General features: G+C 53.3%; 3 protein-coding genes and 1 long non-coding RNA gene across 4 annotated transcripts in view; 3 read left to right on the top strand and 1 right to left on the bottom strand.

The window, feature by feature from the left end:
- HOXD13 (homeobox D13) lies at positions 1-1767 on the top strand. The gene is made up of 2 exons (XM_075755752.1): positions 1-712; positions 1517-1767. Exons 1-2 carry the CDS (start codon positions 1-3, stop codon positions 1765-1767), a joined length of 963 nt encoding a protein of 320 aa, XP_075611867.1.
- Positions 1768-5281: 3514 nt separating this feature from the next.
- Positions 5282-7622, bottom strand: LOC142602344 (uncharacterized). Its single transcript, XR_012836066.1, has 3 exons — positions 7567-7622; positions 6641-6790; positions 5282-6429 (listed from the first exon to the last, which is right to left on the bottom strand). It is a non-coding gene; the product is annotated as an uncharacterized LOC142602344 (long non-coding RNA).
- Positions 7623-7677: 55 nt separating this feature from the next.
- Positions 7678-9098, top strand: HOXD12 (homeobox D12). The gene is made up of 2 exons (XM_010308083.2): positions 7678-8239; positions 8508-9098. The coding sequence occupies exons 1-2, from the start codon at positions 7678-7680 to the stop codon at positions 8744-8746; spliced, it is 801 nt and encodes a 266-aa protein (XP_010306385.1). The 3' UTR covers positions 8747-9098.
- A 3207-nt stretch (positions 9099-12305) lies between these two features.
- The window catches only part of HOXD3 (homeobox D3), a 62091-nt gene continuing 61536 nt past the window's right edge, over positions 12306-12860 (top strand). Inside the window, exon 1 of the mRNA XM_075756531.1 lies at positions 12306-12435. The gene's annotated coding sequence lies outside the window, so the exon portion shown is untranslated. The remainder of the gene's footprint in view (positions 12436-12860) is intronic.

The raw sequence follows: 12860 nt of genomic DNA, 5'->3' as shown, positions 1-12860 counted from the left end.
ATGTGCAAGGCCATGAGCAAAGCAGCGAGCTGGGAGATGGACGGACTGCGCGGCGACAGCAGCGGTGGCGGCGGCGGCGGCGGTGGCGGCGGCGGCGGCGCGCCCGGGCAGTGCCGTAATTTTCTCTCCTCGCCCGTTTTCGGGGCGGCGCACACGGGCCGAGCGGCCGCCGCCGCCGCTGCCGCCGCCGCCGCCTCGGGGTTCGCGTACGCCGGCGGAGGGGAGCGCTCGGGGGCGGCGGCGAGGCCCGACCCCCCGGCCAAGGACTGCCCGGGCTCCGCCGCGCCGGCCGCCGCCCCCGCGCTCGGCTATGGGTATCACTTTGGCAATGGATACTATAGCTGCAGGATGTCCCACGGGGTTGGGATCCAGCAAAACGCCCTGAAGTCTCCCCCCCATGCCTCCATTGGCGGCTTTCCCGTGGAAAAGTACATGGACGTCTCCAGTCTGACCAGCACGAGTGTCCCCGCCAATGAAGTCTCCTCCAGGGCGAAGGAAGTGTCCTTCTACCAGGGCTATACAACCCCCTACCAGCACGTTCCTGGGTACATAGACATGGTCTCTACGTTTGGCTCTGGGGAACCGAGACACGAAACATACATATCAATGGAGGGCTATCAGTCTTGGACTCTGGCTAATGGCTGGAATAGTCAGGTTTACTGTGCCAAAGATCAGACACAGAGCTCACACTTTTGGAAATCGTCCTTTCCAGGTACGAGAGGGAGAGAAACGTTCTGAGCTGAACCCCCCCGCGCCTCCTCCGCCTGCCCGTCCCCTCCCCCGCCCCCCGGGCTGCAGGGGCGGCCTGCCGGGGTGGACACGCTGCACAGACACGCACAGAGCGGGGAGAGAGGGGACACGGTGGATTTTTCCTTTTTCCTTCCCCCCCCACCCCCTTCCCCCTCCATCTACCCCCGAGGAAACCTCACCCTCTGCTTTCCACCCCGCGGGACAGACCCCAGACCCCCACCCCCACCCAGCGTCAGGGCCCCGGATCCGCGTCCCACGGGCGCCGGGGCGGCCTCGGGCTCCTTCTCCTGCTGCTTCCCTCGGCGCCGGGCTTGTATTCGCGTTTGCAGTTCGCAGGACGATGGCCCGTAGGCTTGCGCTCCTCTGCCTCTCCGGCTGGCGATTGACCCGGCCCCAGAGCACTTAAGAGACCGCGAGTAGTGAGGGCACAGAGGCACAAACCACATGCAAACAAACCCGGGGAAACACACACCAAAGCGATTTGTGTGTGTGCGCTGCCAGGACCGACCTGCTCTCGGCCCCCCAGCCAATGCCCCCGCCGTCCTGCATGCTCGCTAGCGATGCATGCCTGAAAAGTGATGACAGTCCATCAAGGTTTTGGTGCTTTACTAACGTGCAAATAATGGGGCAGTGTAAATAATAATAAACTGTAAACAACCCGGCATTATTTATTTGCCCCGTGAAAACCAGTGCCCGACAAGTATCGGTTAAGCTTTAAACGCCTGTAATAAAATTCTAATTTTTCACATAATGTCTTTTACAATAGGGGACGTTGCACTAAACCAGCCCGATATGTGTGTCTACCGGCGGGGGAGAAAGAAGCGAGTGCCGTACACAAAACTGCAGCTTAAAGAACTCGAAAATGAATATGCCATTAACAAGTTCATTAACAAGGACAAGAGGCGAAGGATATCCGCAGCCACAAACTTGTCTGAGAGACAAGTTACCATTTGGTTTCAGAACAGGAGGGTGAAGGATAAGAAAATAGTCTCCAAACTGAAAGACAATGTATCTTGATCTATTAGTTGCGGACAGTGATGGATATATAAACTCAATTTACGACCAGCTAAAGACTTTTGGAAAGACTTGAAAATATATTTAATTTTTTTTTTTCTCCTTCCAGCGGTGGCGAAATTTCGGGAATTGTTTTCCATGAAAGTCAGCCGTTTTTCTATCAGTGGAAGGGAGTGCTGACAAACCTTGAATTATAGTTCTGTTTCTTCCTTTTGAAAATAATAATGATATTAATATTAATTATATTTTCTCTTCTTCCCTCTAGGCCAGTATAAACGAATTTAAATATGTTGAACGGTTACAGTTATAACTTTCTTCTTAAATGCTTAACTCTTTGGGGGGTTTTCTGTATTTTTTTTTTCTCTGAGCAACAGCCAGTGCCAAAAAGTGTCAGTTTTGATTTGGTATCGTAAACTTCAAAACACGTCGAGTGAAGGGGAAAAAAAAAAAATCAATCGGAAAATGCAAGAAAGCCGGACCCTTAGCAGCACCCTGTTGCTGCCAAAACCCGCCGAGCCCACCGGGACCCGGAGAGATTTGTGAATTGCACGGAGGGGTAACGTCTGCAGCCGGATTTTTAATTGCTTTTTCGAGGGAGGGAGAATCTCTCCGAGCTGTTGCGGGACACAAAGCACAGTCCCAGGCATGTCCCACCGCGCTCCCCGCTTCCGCAGGTTTGGTGGTTGCTTTTTTTCCAACTTTTCTTTTTTTTTTTTTTTTTTTTTTTTTGGCCGCGGTTTCGTTTTCAGTGGAAAGATTTCATATTCCCCGGGTTGAAAAAGAAGCAGCCTGTTCCCGGGAAGGGACCCTTCGGGCCTGGGCGGGTGCTGCCGGCCGCGGAGGCGCAAGTCCGGGCACTTCGGGAAAGGCTTTCGGCGGGACTGATGGGCCGGGGAGAGGCTGCCGCTCCAGAGGTGTGTATGAACGTGCGCAGACCTTGTGTAAAATGCCCGCTCTAGCCTGTTTGTCAGGACAAGCGCAAGACTTTTCTCCTTCCTCACGCCACGGCGCTTAAAAAAAAAAAAAACAAACAAACAAACAAACAAAAAAACCCACGAAAAAAAAACCCCACTCCTAGTCGGAGAAGTGAAGTTCACCGCTAACTTTTAATTTACAAAAATAAACGGGTGTTAATGACAGAAGCAATAAATAAGGAATTTCAAAGGATGCCATAATTTATACAGGCCGAAAGGCCAGGATTTTGTCGATTTTTTATTATTTTAAACCTAGTGTGCATGTTATGATATACACAGGGTGATCAGACACGCTAGTCAACTACCAGGAGAGAGAAGCGATATCCTCTCTGTTAATGTGCCTCGTCTAATTATTAAAATGTGTGTGTTCCGAACTAGTATTATTTATTATAATATACTATTGCTCTAAACACTTTGATTACCAGTGTATGTGGGTAAGACATACGGTAAGACTCTTTCTCCATAAACCATATCTTTTTCTTTTCTTGTCCTAAAGTCTGCTTTTACTTTGTGTTGGAAATATGGGCTGAACTTCCAAGCTGTTAACGACGTTGCCAAACTGTTCCTGAACCGTCTTTAATAAAACGATTTCTTTTCGATATATATAAAAAGAGAGGAAGAAATTCGCCTTCTTTTTGCAGCAGGGCGTTTCGCGGGCTCCAGGCTTGCCTGGGACCTTCCCAAGGCCGCTTATGGGACGCGGTTCTTGGGACAGGAGAGGCAGATACGATGCGAGGCGCGTTAAAGGATGGAAAGCCGTATCCGAGAGCGCCTTGCCGCTGGGCAAGGGGGTTTGGGGAGAAAGAAATGCCGCCGGCGAGAAATACCCGGGGTGCGAGGCAGGGGAGAGTCTGTCTTTCCCCTCTCCTCCCGGCGCCCGGCTCTGCCTGCCCGGTGCCCGGCGGCCGAGGGCGGCCCTGCGCCCCTTTGTTCCCCCCTCCCAAGCCAGCCCCGGCACTTGCCGGTGCCCCAGCGGGGCTCCGCGGCGGCGGGGGCGGCCGGCCCGGGGCGGCGCCCCTCCGTTCGCTCCGCAACCGGCTGGCTCCACCGGGGGTTATCTTCCGCCTCCTCCGCCCTCTTCCTTCCCCTTTCTCTTCCGCTTGCACGTTCACGGCTTTTGAGGCGTTTCTTTTCCCCGAACGGGGCGGGGGGGGGGGGGGGGGGGAAGAGAAAGTCAATTTCGGAGCGTTTCATATTTTGTCGTGAAGTGCATTTTTGTTTGATTCTGGGAAAAGGGGAGACTTGTGGGGCACATCATTCGAGTACCTGGAACAGCCCTCTCTGCTAATATAGCCTTGTTTTCTCTGAATGTTTTAAATTCTTCTTCCCCACCTCCGGCACCTCTCCTCTCCCCCAACCGCACATACTTCGGTCCTATTAATTCTGGAGAAGTTTTTCAGGCCAGCGAGCCCCCCCGCAGACGGAAGGCCGGGCACTGCCAGAGCTGTTGTGCTTCCCGGCCGCGGAGCCGTCGCGGGCTGTTCCCTTCCTCCTCCCGGGCTTTGCCAGGCTCTCAAAAGACGCACCTTTGCCACGGCCAAAGCTCCCTTCCCAGGCAAGAGAAAAACCAAATTGGCTGGCAAATCGGTACCTGACGGAGAGGAGTTGCCTTTTAATTTCGTACCGTGCAGAAACATTAAGAAACCAGCAGCTGTAGCCAGGAGGAAGGCGAGCCCAGGACTGTGGCCGGAGCACATCAGCCCATCCACCTACCAGTGCAGATTAAAAGGGTTTCTTGAGTCTGGAGCTGGGGCATTGACGAGCGTTGTTCAAAATCCCCGTGCCCCCAGCGCGGCCTCTTCTCAGGACCCACGGACGCAGCCGGGCCCCGGCGCTCCGCGCATCCCGCTCCGCGCTCCCCGCCCGCGGGCGCGGAGCCGGGCTGCCGCCGCGCAGCCCCAGCTGCAGCCGCTCACAGCCGTCCGTGGTTAGAGAAAAGGGCATAATGAATTGCCTGAAATACAGCGCGCATTATTACAGATAATTAATATGTACCTCGACAAACTGAATTGCAAATGCTCAGTGGCACAATGATGCATTGCAGGCCGGCCGGCTCGCCTGCGCCGCGGCTACGGCGGAGCTTGGCTCCTGTCAGGCAGCGCGAATTCCCAGCCATGTCTGAGGCAATCCTGCCATCTCCTGGACAACCCCCGGCATAGGCAGGGGAAGCCGCCACCTCGCTTCAGGAGCCGCATTTCCGAGTGATAAACGAGCGAGGGAGACCACTCGGTCACAGGCAGAGCAACCTTCATCCGTAAACTGGAAGAATATGCCGGTGCAGTTATAGCGTGTGGTCAGCTCTGATGTTCAGGCCGATTCGGTTCCCTATTTAAAAACAAATAAACCAACCAAACAAAACAAAACAAAAAAAAGAGCGGGAAGGAGCGTGTGAAAGCAGCCCTCCGGGTCGCTCTGCTCCTCAGCGGTAATATTTCCTGTACAGACACAGGCAGGGGGACACCCGCGGCATCAAAACGCCGCCCCCCCCCCCCCCAACCCAGAAGCCGGCTGTGGCTGGAAAAAACAGCACAAGTCCACCGTAGCGCGGCAGCGGCCAGCCGACCCTGGAAAAAGATGTTTCTGTCAGTTCTTTTCCCTACAGATTTAAACATAAACATAAACATCGCTTTCCGCAGCTGTGAATGTCTCCAGCTACTCCAGATTTTGGTTTTCATCTTTTTTTTCGCGGTATTAATTAGCAATTACGGATGAGTTGAGCATTAATTGAAAGCTCTGTTTTCTCTAACCCCATAAAAGTTAGTTTGAAGTGTCACCTTTCTTTCCGGTAACTGGAAACTCACATCCATTCCTTGTCTTTATTGCGGGCAAAAATATAATCTTTGAACACAAAATGTTTCTTCTGTCTTCTGAGAACCGAAAATCATCAGCTTTTTCGTAAAAGGTGATTAGGAAAAGAAACTATTACCCATCCTCTTGGGGAGAAAAAAAAGCAGAAAACAAGTAAGCTAATAAGAGGTAGATTCAATTGGTAGACATAACTCAAACAATAAAAATTAAAGGCAGTGGTCAGTAATATCCTCCAGCGGTGCTTGTGTGGTCCTGTGTGGTCTAGGAGAGAGCAGTCATTTAAGGATTTCTTCCAGGGCAATGAAATTACTGCAGAATTTACCCCAATTTCCCATTAAACAGAAAGATGAATTTGATTAGGAGAATGTCAAGAGAGGCAGCGTCTCTGATCTCGGCGTAGAAATAAAACCAAGATTAAAACTATGATTAACAGGACAATAACACGGAAAATTAACCCTACCTGTTAACTAGTTTCAAATTTTTAACCGAGGTAATGAAAGTGGAGAGGTCCGGGCATTAAGGCTCTGCTTGAAGCTGGGCTCGCTCAGACCGGGGGAGATCCTCTTGGAAAAGAGCCCGAGGACAGAGGCGCCCGCTCCGGGTGGCGGAGGGGCCTCCCAAAGCCTCCCGCGGGGCTGCGGGGCGGCGGTGCCGGGAGCGCGGTGCCCGCGGCCGCCGCGGAGCTCGGCCGGGCTCTAGCGGGGTGCTCCCCCCCGAGACGACCGGCCGCTTGGCCCACGGCGCGTGCCTTCGGGTGCAGCACGCGGGGCCTCGGCTCGCCTCCGTGGGATATACACTGCCCCCCGACCCGCGTGGTTTGGGCAAGGAGCAACCTCCTGTGTGGACGCCCTCAGATACGGTTGTATTCGTGCTTACTCCGGTGCTACGGGGGAAATGGGAGAGATAACGGAATAACCGGGCTCTTGTTAGATCTCCCAGAAATGTAAAAATACGTATAACACACGCACACCAAAAAATAACACGGTAATAACACTATGAGGGATAATTTTCTCGTCAGGGGAGAAAAATTCTTCATACGCAACTTGGGAGGCAGCAGCGGGGTACCCAGCTGAGGCTGGTTCTCCCCTACTCACCGCTGCACTCGCATCCTTTCTGCTGCAGAGCCGACTCAGGCATTTTCTTTCTTGCAGTCTTTCGATTGCATTTATTATTTTTTTTTTATCTCGGTGGGCTGCTTAAGTAATTCCGTGTTGTTGCTGTTGTTATACTGGATTTGTTGATGTCTGTTGGATTGTATTTAATAGACGAAATAAACCCCGAGTTTTAGAAGCGTTGTTTAAAAACTTGTCTTCGCTTCGGAGTGAAGATGAACGGTAAAAGGGGCAAAAAGGGCAGTCGTGCGGACCTAAGAGAATACTAGTCATTAGTGTAGCAGAATGACGATCCCGGTAATATCGGATCAATTAAGATTTTAATTGCAAGCATATGCAGATACATATCATGTTGCTCGCAATTAAAACAAGCGTGTACATAAAAGGGACAAAATACGTGTTCTGCGCGCACACACACGCACAAGGTGTACTCGTCTGCACAGGGGCAGAAATACATACGTGTGCCCTGAACAGTCACATCTCCTTCCCCCCCGTGGGAAGGAGCCGTGGTAGGTTATTCCCAGCCCGCGGTGCACCCTCTTACCGCGGGTACAGTTCTCGCCCCGGCAGCTGCCCGGCGCAGCGCGGCTGGCCCGGAGGGTGCTGCCAGCCGGGCCACCGCCGGGCCGGGGGCTGCGCCCGGGGCTGCCCCGTCCCCTCGGCAACTCCGCAAATGTTTGTTTTCCCCTCATCTTTCCGCTAGCGCCGCAGCTTTGCCAGCCAGCCCCGGCCACTTTTATAGAAGCGGAGACCATGCTTTCCCCTCCCCCTTGCGAGCTCTGTATTTTCATATTTCAAGTGTTATCATAAGACTTTTTAAAAAGGGGGGGGAAAGGCGAAGAAGGAAAAAAAAAAAAAAAAGGGGGGGGACTCCGCGGCTCGGTGGCTGGAGGCGGTGCTGAAATTACCGGCTTTGAAGAACCTGTCTGCAAAGTTTCGTCCAATCGTTTCAGGCTTTCCGCTTATTCCCTGTTGTAACTAAATACTGCTGTAAGAACAGCTGAAGTCCTTTGTTGGAAATGTGTGATCGCAGTCTCTACAGATCTGGCTACGTTGGTTCTCTCTTGAATTTGCAATCTCCAGATTCCTTTTATTTTCCTAATTTGCGGGCTAATGGCAGTCAATTGGCGGCTCTGCCCACCATTTCCTACCCCCGGAGCTCGATCCCGTGGACTTGCTCAAGTTCGTGCGCAGCCCAGCCGCAGAGCCACGCGTTCAGCGGCGCGGCGCAGCCTTACCTCCCCGGCTCCGTTCCAATCAACATCAGCTCCAACGGCAACAAAGAGTGCCTGGAAGACAACAATAAATATTACGCCCACGATGCGAGCTCCAAACAAGAGGAGAGATGCAGGCAGAGGCAATCTTTTGCAAATGACCCAACTGTTACTCACGCAGCCAACTTAAAGCCCGTAAAGTATGACCACTCGAGCCTGCAGAGAAGTTTGCATGGCTCGGCTGCTCTTTTTGAAGTGAATTCCTGCACTTCCAGCTTAAAGGAGGACATCAAGAATTCCGTCAACTTGAACCTGACAGTTCAGCCCGCAGCAGTCCAGTCATGCCTCAGACCTTCAGTGCAGGATGGTATGCCTTAAATATCTCGCTTTAGTTAGAGGCGACCTAGCGATACTTGCTTTCTAAGAGATGCCTGTAATTGCTTTGTAACCCCCCTGTAGCCCATTCGGAGCGATAATCGCTTAATCCGACTCGGAGGTAGATAGAAATTGTGCTGTCAGATGTGCTTTGCCCGATTTGCCGACCTAGTTCCGCCCTGTTATCTTGCGGGTTTTTTTTGCGTATTCTCTTTGATACCCAGACCTGATCCACTAAACTATCGACGTGTTTGTTGTAGGTTTGCCTTGGTGCCCCACCCAGGGGAGATCAAGAAAGAAACGGAAACCTTACACAAAACAACAAATTGCTGAATTGGAAAACGAGTTTCTCCTCAATGAGTTTATTAACCGACAGAAGAGGAAAGAACTATCAAACAGACTGAATTTAAGCGATCAGCAAGTTAAAATTTGGTTTCAGAACCGGCGGATGAAAAAGAAGAGAGTAGTAATGCGAGAGCAGGCGCTTTCTATGTACTAGAGCAGAGTCCGCCCGTTCCTGCATGAACTTGTGCCCGGAGTGTTCACCCCTAGAGTAGAGCGTATCGGCGAGCGAGTGAAACGCGGGGAGTGTGGGGTTTTAAACCAGTTAAGCCAAGCTCTCGAAACGCGTGAATTGGCAAACGCTGAGTTCTTAGCCAAAATGAAGAAGACAAGCCGGACCAGCACGGAAACCTGTATTATCAGCTTTTTACCTTACTTTCTCCTTTTATATAGATTTTTCTCCTGCTTCTTACCCTCTCTTTCCCCGGAGAACGAGCGGTGCTAAACTAAAATCGATTTCTTTTATCTGTATGTAAACACCATTTTGCAGCAAAAAATAAAGGAATAACGCCTAGTAAAGACGTCAGCTCTGTGAGTCCCGGCTGCTCCCTTCATCTGCTGCCCTGCACGCCAGGGCGAGCCTGCGGCGCCGGCTTGTTTTGTGGTTTGGAATAACCTGCTCGAGCAGCGATAGGGGAAAGTGGTTAACAAATAAACCTTTTTCTTTCGTCTTTCCCCCCCCCCGCCCCCATCCCCACTCGGAGCTTCAGATCCAGCCGCAGCCCGGCGGAGAGGGCACGTGACACCCGCGCAAGGCCCGCGCGTAACCTGCGCGCCGGCTCCGCGCCGGCCGCTCCCGCCGCTCCGCTTGCGGCCGCCCGCCCCGACGGCAAGGGAGCGGGCGGAGGGGAGCCCTGCGTGCCCGCCGCGGGGGAGGGGAGGGCGCCGCCCCCGGGGCGCGGGCTGGGCTGCTCCCCGGGCACGGAGGAGAGGTTCCCCTCTCGGGAAGAAGCGGCCCTCCATCCCCTTCCCCCGCCCGCCGGGGCAGCGCGGGGTCCCGCGGCGGCAGAAGGGGCCGCAGAACGGGGCACGGGTGGCCCTCGCGGCGCCGCCGCCGCCGGTGCCGCCCCAGGTGGCCGGGCCGGGCCCTGCCCTTCCAGCGCCGCTGACTTTGGCCTTGTCCAAGCGCTGCCCCAAACAAACGGGCGGAGGAGAGCGGGCGGTGCCGAGGCCGCGGCCGGCTAGGGCCGGGGCGGGGGCCCGGGCTGGGGGGGGAACCGGGGTCCCCCCCCTCACCCCGAGGTGCTGCAGGCGCAGGAGAGGGGAGAACCCGGAGGTTTTGGTGGGGTTGATTATTTTGTGAGGCCGTCCCCATGGCCGTTTCCGCAGAGGTTTTTATGAGGGAAAGGGGGGGAACGCTTTCGCTTTTTTCCCGCAGATACAAACCTCAGAGAATAATCCAACCAGAGGGGCTGGGAGCATTGCCCAAGCCGTTTGGTTATTGTTTTAAGACGAGAATGAAATCGGTTTTCCCCGCATCTTGCTGACAGACTTTCTCTGCCGGTAGCCTCCAGCCCCTGCAGCACCAGAGCACCCGGGCTGGCCGGAGCTGCAGAGCCAGGGGAAATGCTGGATATTGCCTTGGTCCGATACTTCAGAAAATAATAATAAAAAAAAACCTCACAGAATTTTAGATCCGGATTAAAACGCCTTTTGGCTGCAATTTTCACCTAAATCTGTTTCTAATGAAGAGGCGTTTCCACACGCGAAACCTTGGGTTGCCTCTCCCAAGCGTAATAATAATTACGCTGGCAGACCCTGCGTTATTTTCTGGTATATAAAGTAGTCTCAGATATGGTTGTTCGGGGCGTATGCAACAAGGCTAAACAACCTCAAGGAAGGACACAAAGCAGCTACCTATTTACACGGGGCTATTGCCTTCCTGAGGGCAATAAACTCATTATTTCATAGAGGCATATTTTAACTTTGCTCCTACCCACGCATTTGCTTCCAAGCACTGCTCGCAAAGGCGCAGTGGTCCAGATGATTTTGGAGGTAAAGGCTGGATTTCTAGAAGGGCAGAAGTGCAGCCATCTTCCCGAAAGCTTTCCAGAGAGACCCAAAGGTAACGCTCGGGTGGTGTTTCGGGAGGGAGCAGGAAAACCAGCCCAACTTGGAGGCGCATTTCTCGCCGTCCAGAATGGCCACTCTTACCGCATTGCCCAACGCAGACCGAAAAAACACCCCGCTTATGGCGGGGTGACTGTCACTGGAAAAGCGGGGACGAAGCAGCGCCGGGTGAGAGCTCCCCGAGGGACGGGGATGCACACCTAGCCACCTACAGCCAGAGGCACCACCCCTGGGTGCCTCCAAATCTTCGAGGCGTTCAGCCCCTGTGCTGGTGGGAGCTGACGCATTGCGGACAATAAAAGTCTCTTCATTCACCAGCGTTTCCCTAATTAAAAAACCTAGAAGCAACCCCAACGATGCAAGCCAGGAGAAAAGCAAAAACCAGATAAAGCCCCTTTTCTTATTCCCTCATGGAATACTATTCAGTCGGCTACAGCCCATGAGAAATGGACCCTTTATGCCGCCCTTCCCCGTCCTAACCCTCCCCAGTACAACCAGTGCCTTTCCTACATGGGTGATGTGAAATCCGAAGAGGAACTTCGGATGAAAAGACGTGAAGGGCAATGTACTATTCATGAAACGTATCTGATCCACGACGATGGCTTATTGTAAAGCTTCTAGTCTAAATCGCCCACGAAAGGAGAAAAAACAGAGGAGGTAGGATCTAAAATGCGGTCTGATGCGAAAGTATGTGTATTATGTGTGTGCGTACGTGTCTGTATATACACAGATGCACTTATTTCAGCAGCGCCCGTTGTGTGCAACCGTCTGTGCGCCGACACAGACGCACATATTTGCGGGCGCACACTGTGCACAGACACACAGGCGGGAGAAAATGGTGCACGATTTCACGCGTGCCCACACTCCAGGTTTCAGCTGTTCCTCTGAAGCAGCGGGCGACGACAGCCGTTCCGGGCGTGTGGGCAGGCACACCCGCGTGTGGCAGAGCTGCGGGCACGGTGCGCGCCCTGCCTGCGCGGCTCTGCCTGCGCACACCCGCCTGAGCCGCCCCGTGGGCACATGTGTGCACACGCGTGTGCACCACGCAGGGTGGGCGTGCAGGAGATGCACCCGAGTGAGGTGGATATACCCCACGCCCTCCGGCCGGATTATTTCGGGTGTCCTTCCAGCTGTAGTCCGCCCCCTGCCCCGGCTTTGTGGGTGCATGCGGTGCGGAGGGGGGGGGGGGGGGGGAGCAGCGGGCACCCGCTTGCTGCGCCCACGCCCGCGTCCCCCCGCAGCATGCAGGCGACCGTCCATCTCTTTATTTACTCCAACATAAACATCTTTGCATTCCGACCGCAGCCTAAACGTGATAAAGCCTTTCCGAGGGGGCTCTCCGTTCCTCCTCGTTTGATAAGGCTGCAAACGCAACTCGGCTTGTTGGGAATGGCTCTGGATGCCTTTGTGCTTCCTAAAAGAGCATAAATAATTAAAGTTTGGCAGGGAGGAAAAGCTTTCTTGCAGAACTGTAGTGGCAATAAATGAAATGACTCAGAATCTCTTCTCCAGTCGGTTTTTACGAGAGCTGCCAGACAGTGTCTGTTCACGTTCTCCAGATACTAGGGGCGCCATAACAAAGTTAAGGTCAAGTTAGTGTCTTATCTTGGGTGGCACAAAAATACCGCATCTTCTCCAGCCGGACTGGGTATGTGTTTAAACCCGAATGTTATGCAAGTCGCCTTAATTTCCACGGTGGGCTTTTGGAAATGTCACTTGGACCTGAATACTTGGTAATTCCAGGCAACCCTTGCAGATGTTTCAAGACGCCTAACGGTAAAGTATTTGCCTGACTCTATACATGATGTGCATTTATGTTTCGATGCTATTTAATCTGCGTAAGGGGGGGGGAGGGGGGGAGAGAAAAAGAAAAAGAAAAAAGATGGGGGGGTTATACGTAATGCTCAGAGCTGGGCTAGAAACCGACCCCAGGGTGGAAATGCTCTGGCAGGCGGGGACCCCCAGCTTTGCCTTATTCCAGCGGGGTCTCTGCTGCGATATTGTATTCACGTTCCCCAGATTAGATCGCTTTTTAAGGGACTGCTTCCTAAAAGGGATGTTTTCGTATTAACAAATCGTCGCCATGTCTTTGAACTTGAATTAGTCGAAACCGGTTGGCTCCTGCGCCAAAATTTAATTGATGCTAGGCTTGCTGCATCGAAAGGAAGGTGAAGGATTCTGGCTAAGGCGTAATTAGTTGT

Source organism: Balearica regulorum, chromosome 6 (genome assembly GCF_011004875.1).
Source record: "Balearica regulorum gibbericeps isolate bBalReg1 chromosome 6, bBalReg1.pri, whole genome shotgun sequence".
NCBI lineage: Eukaryota > Metazoa > Chordata > Aves > Gruiformes > Gruidae > Balearica > Balearica regulorum.
Note: the sequence above shows the minus strand (reverse complement) of the source record. Positions and strands in the feature narration are given on the sequence as shown.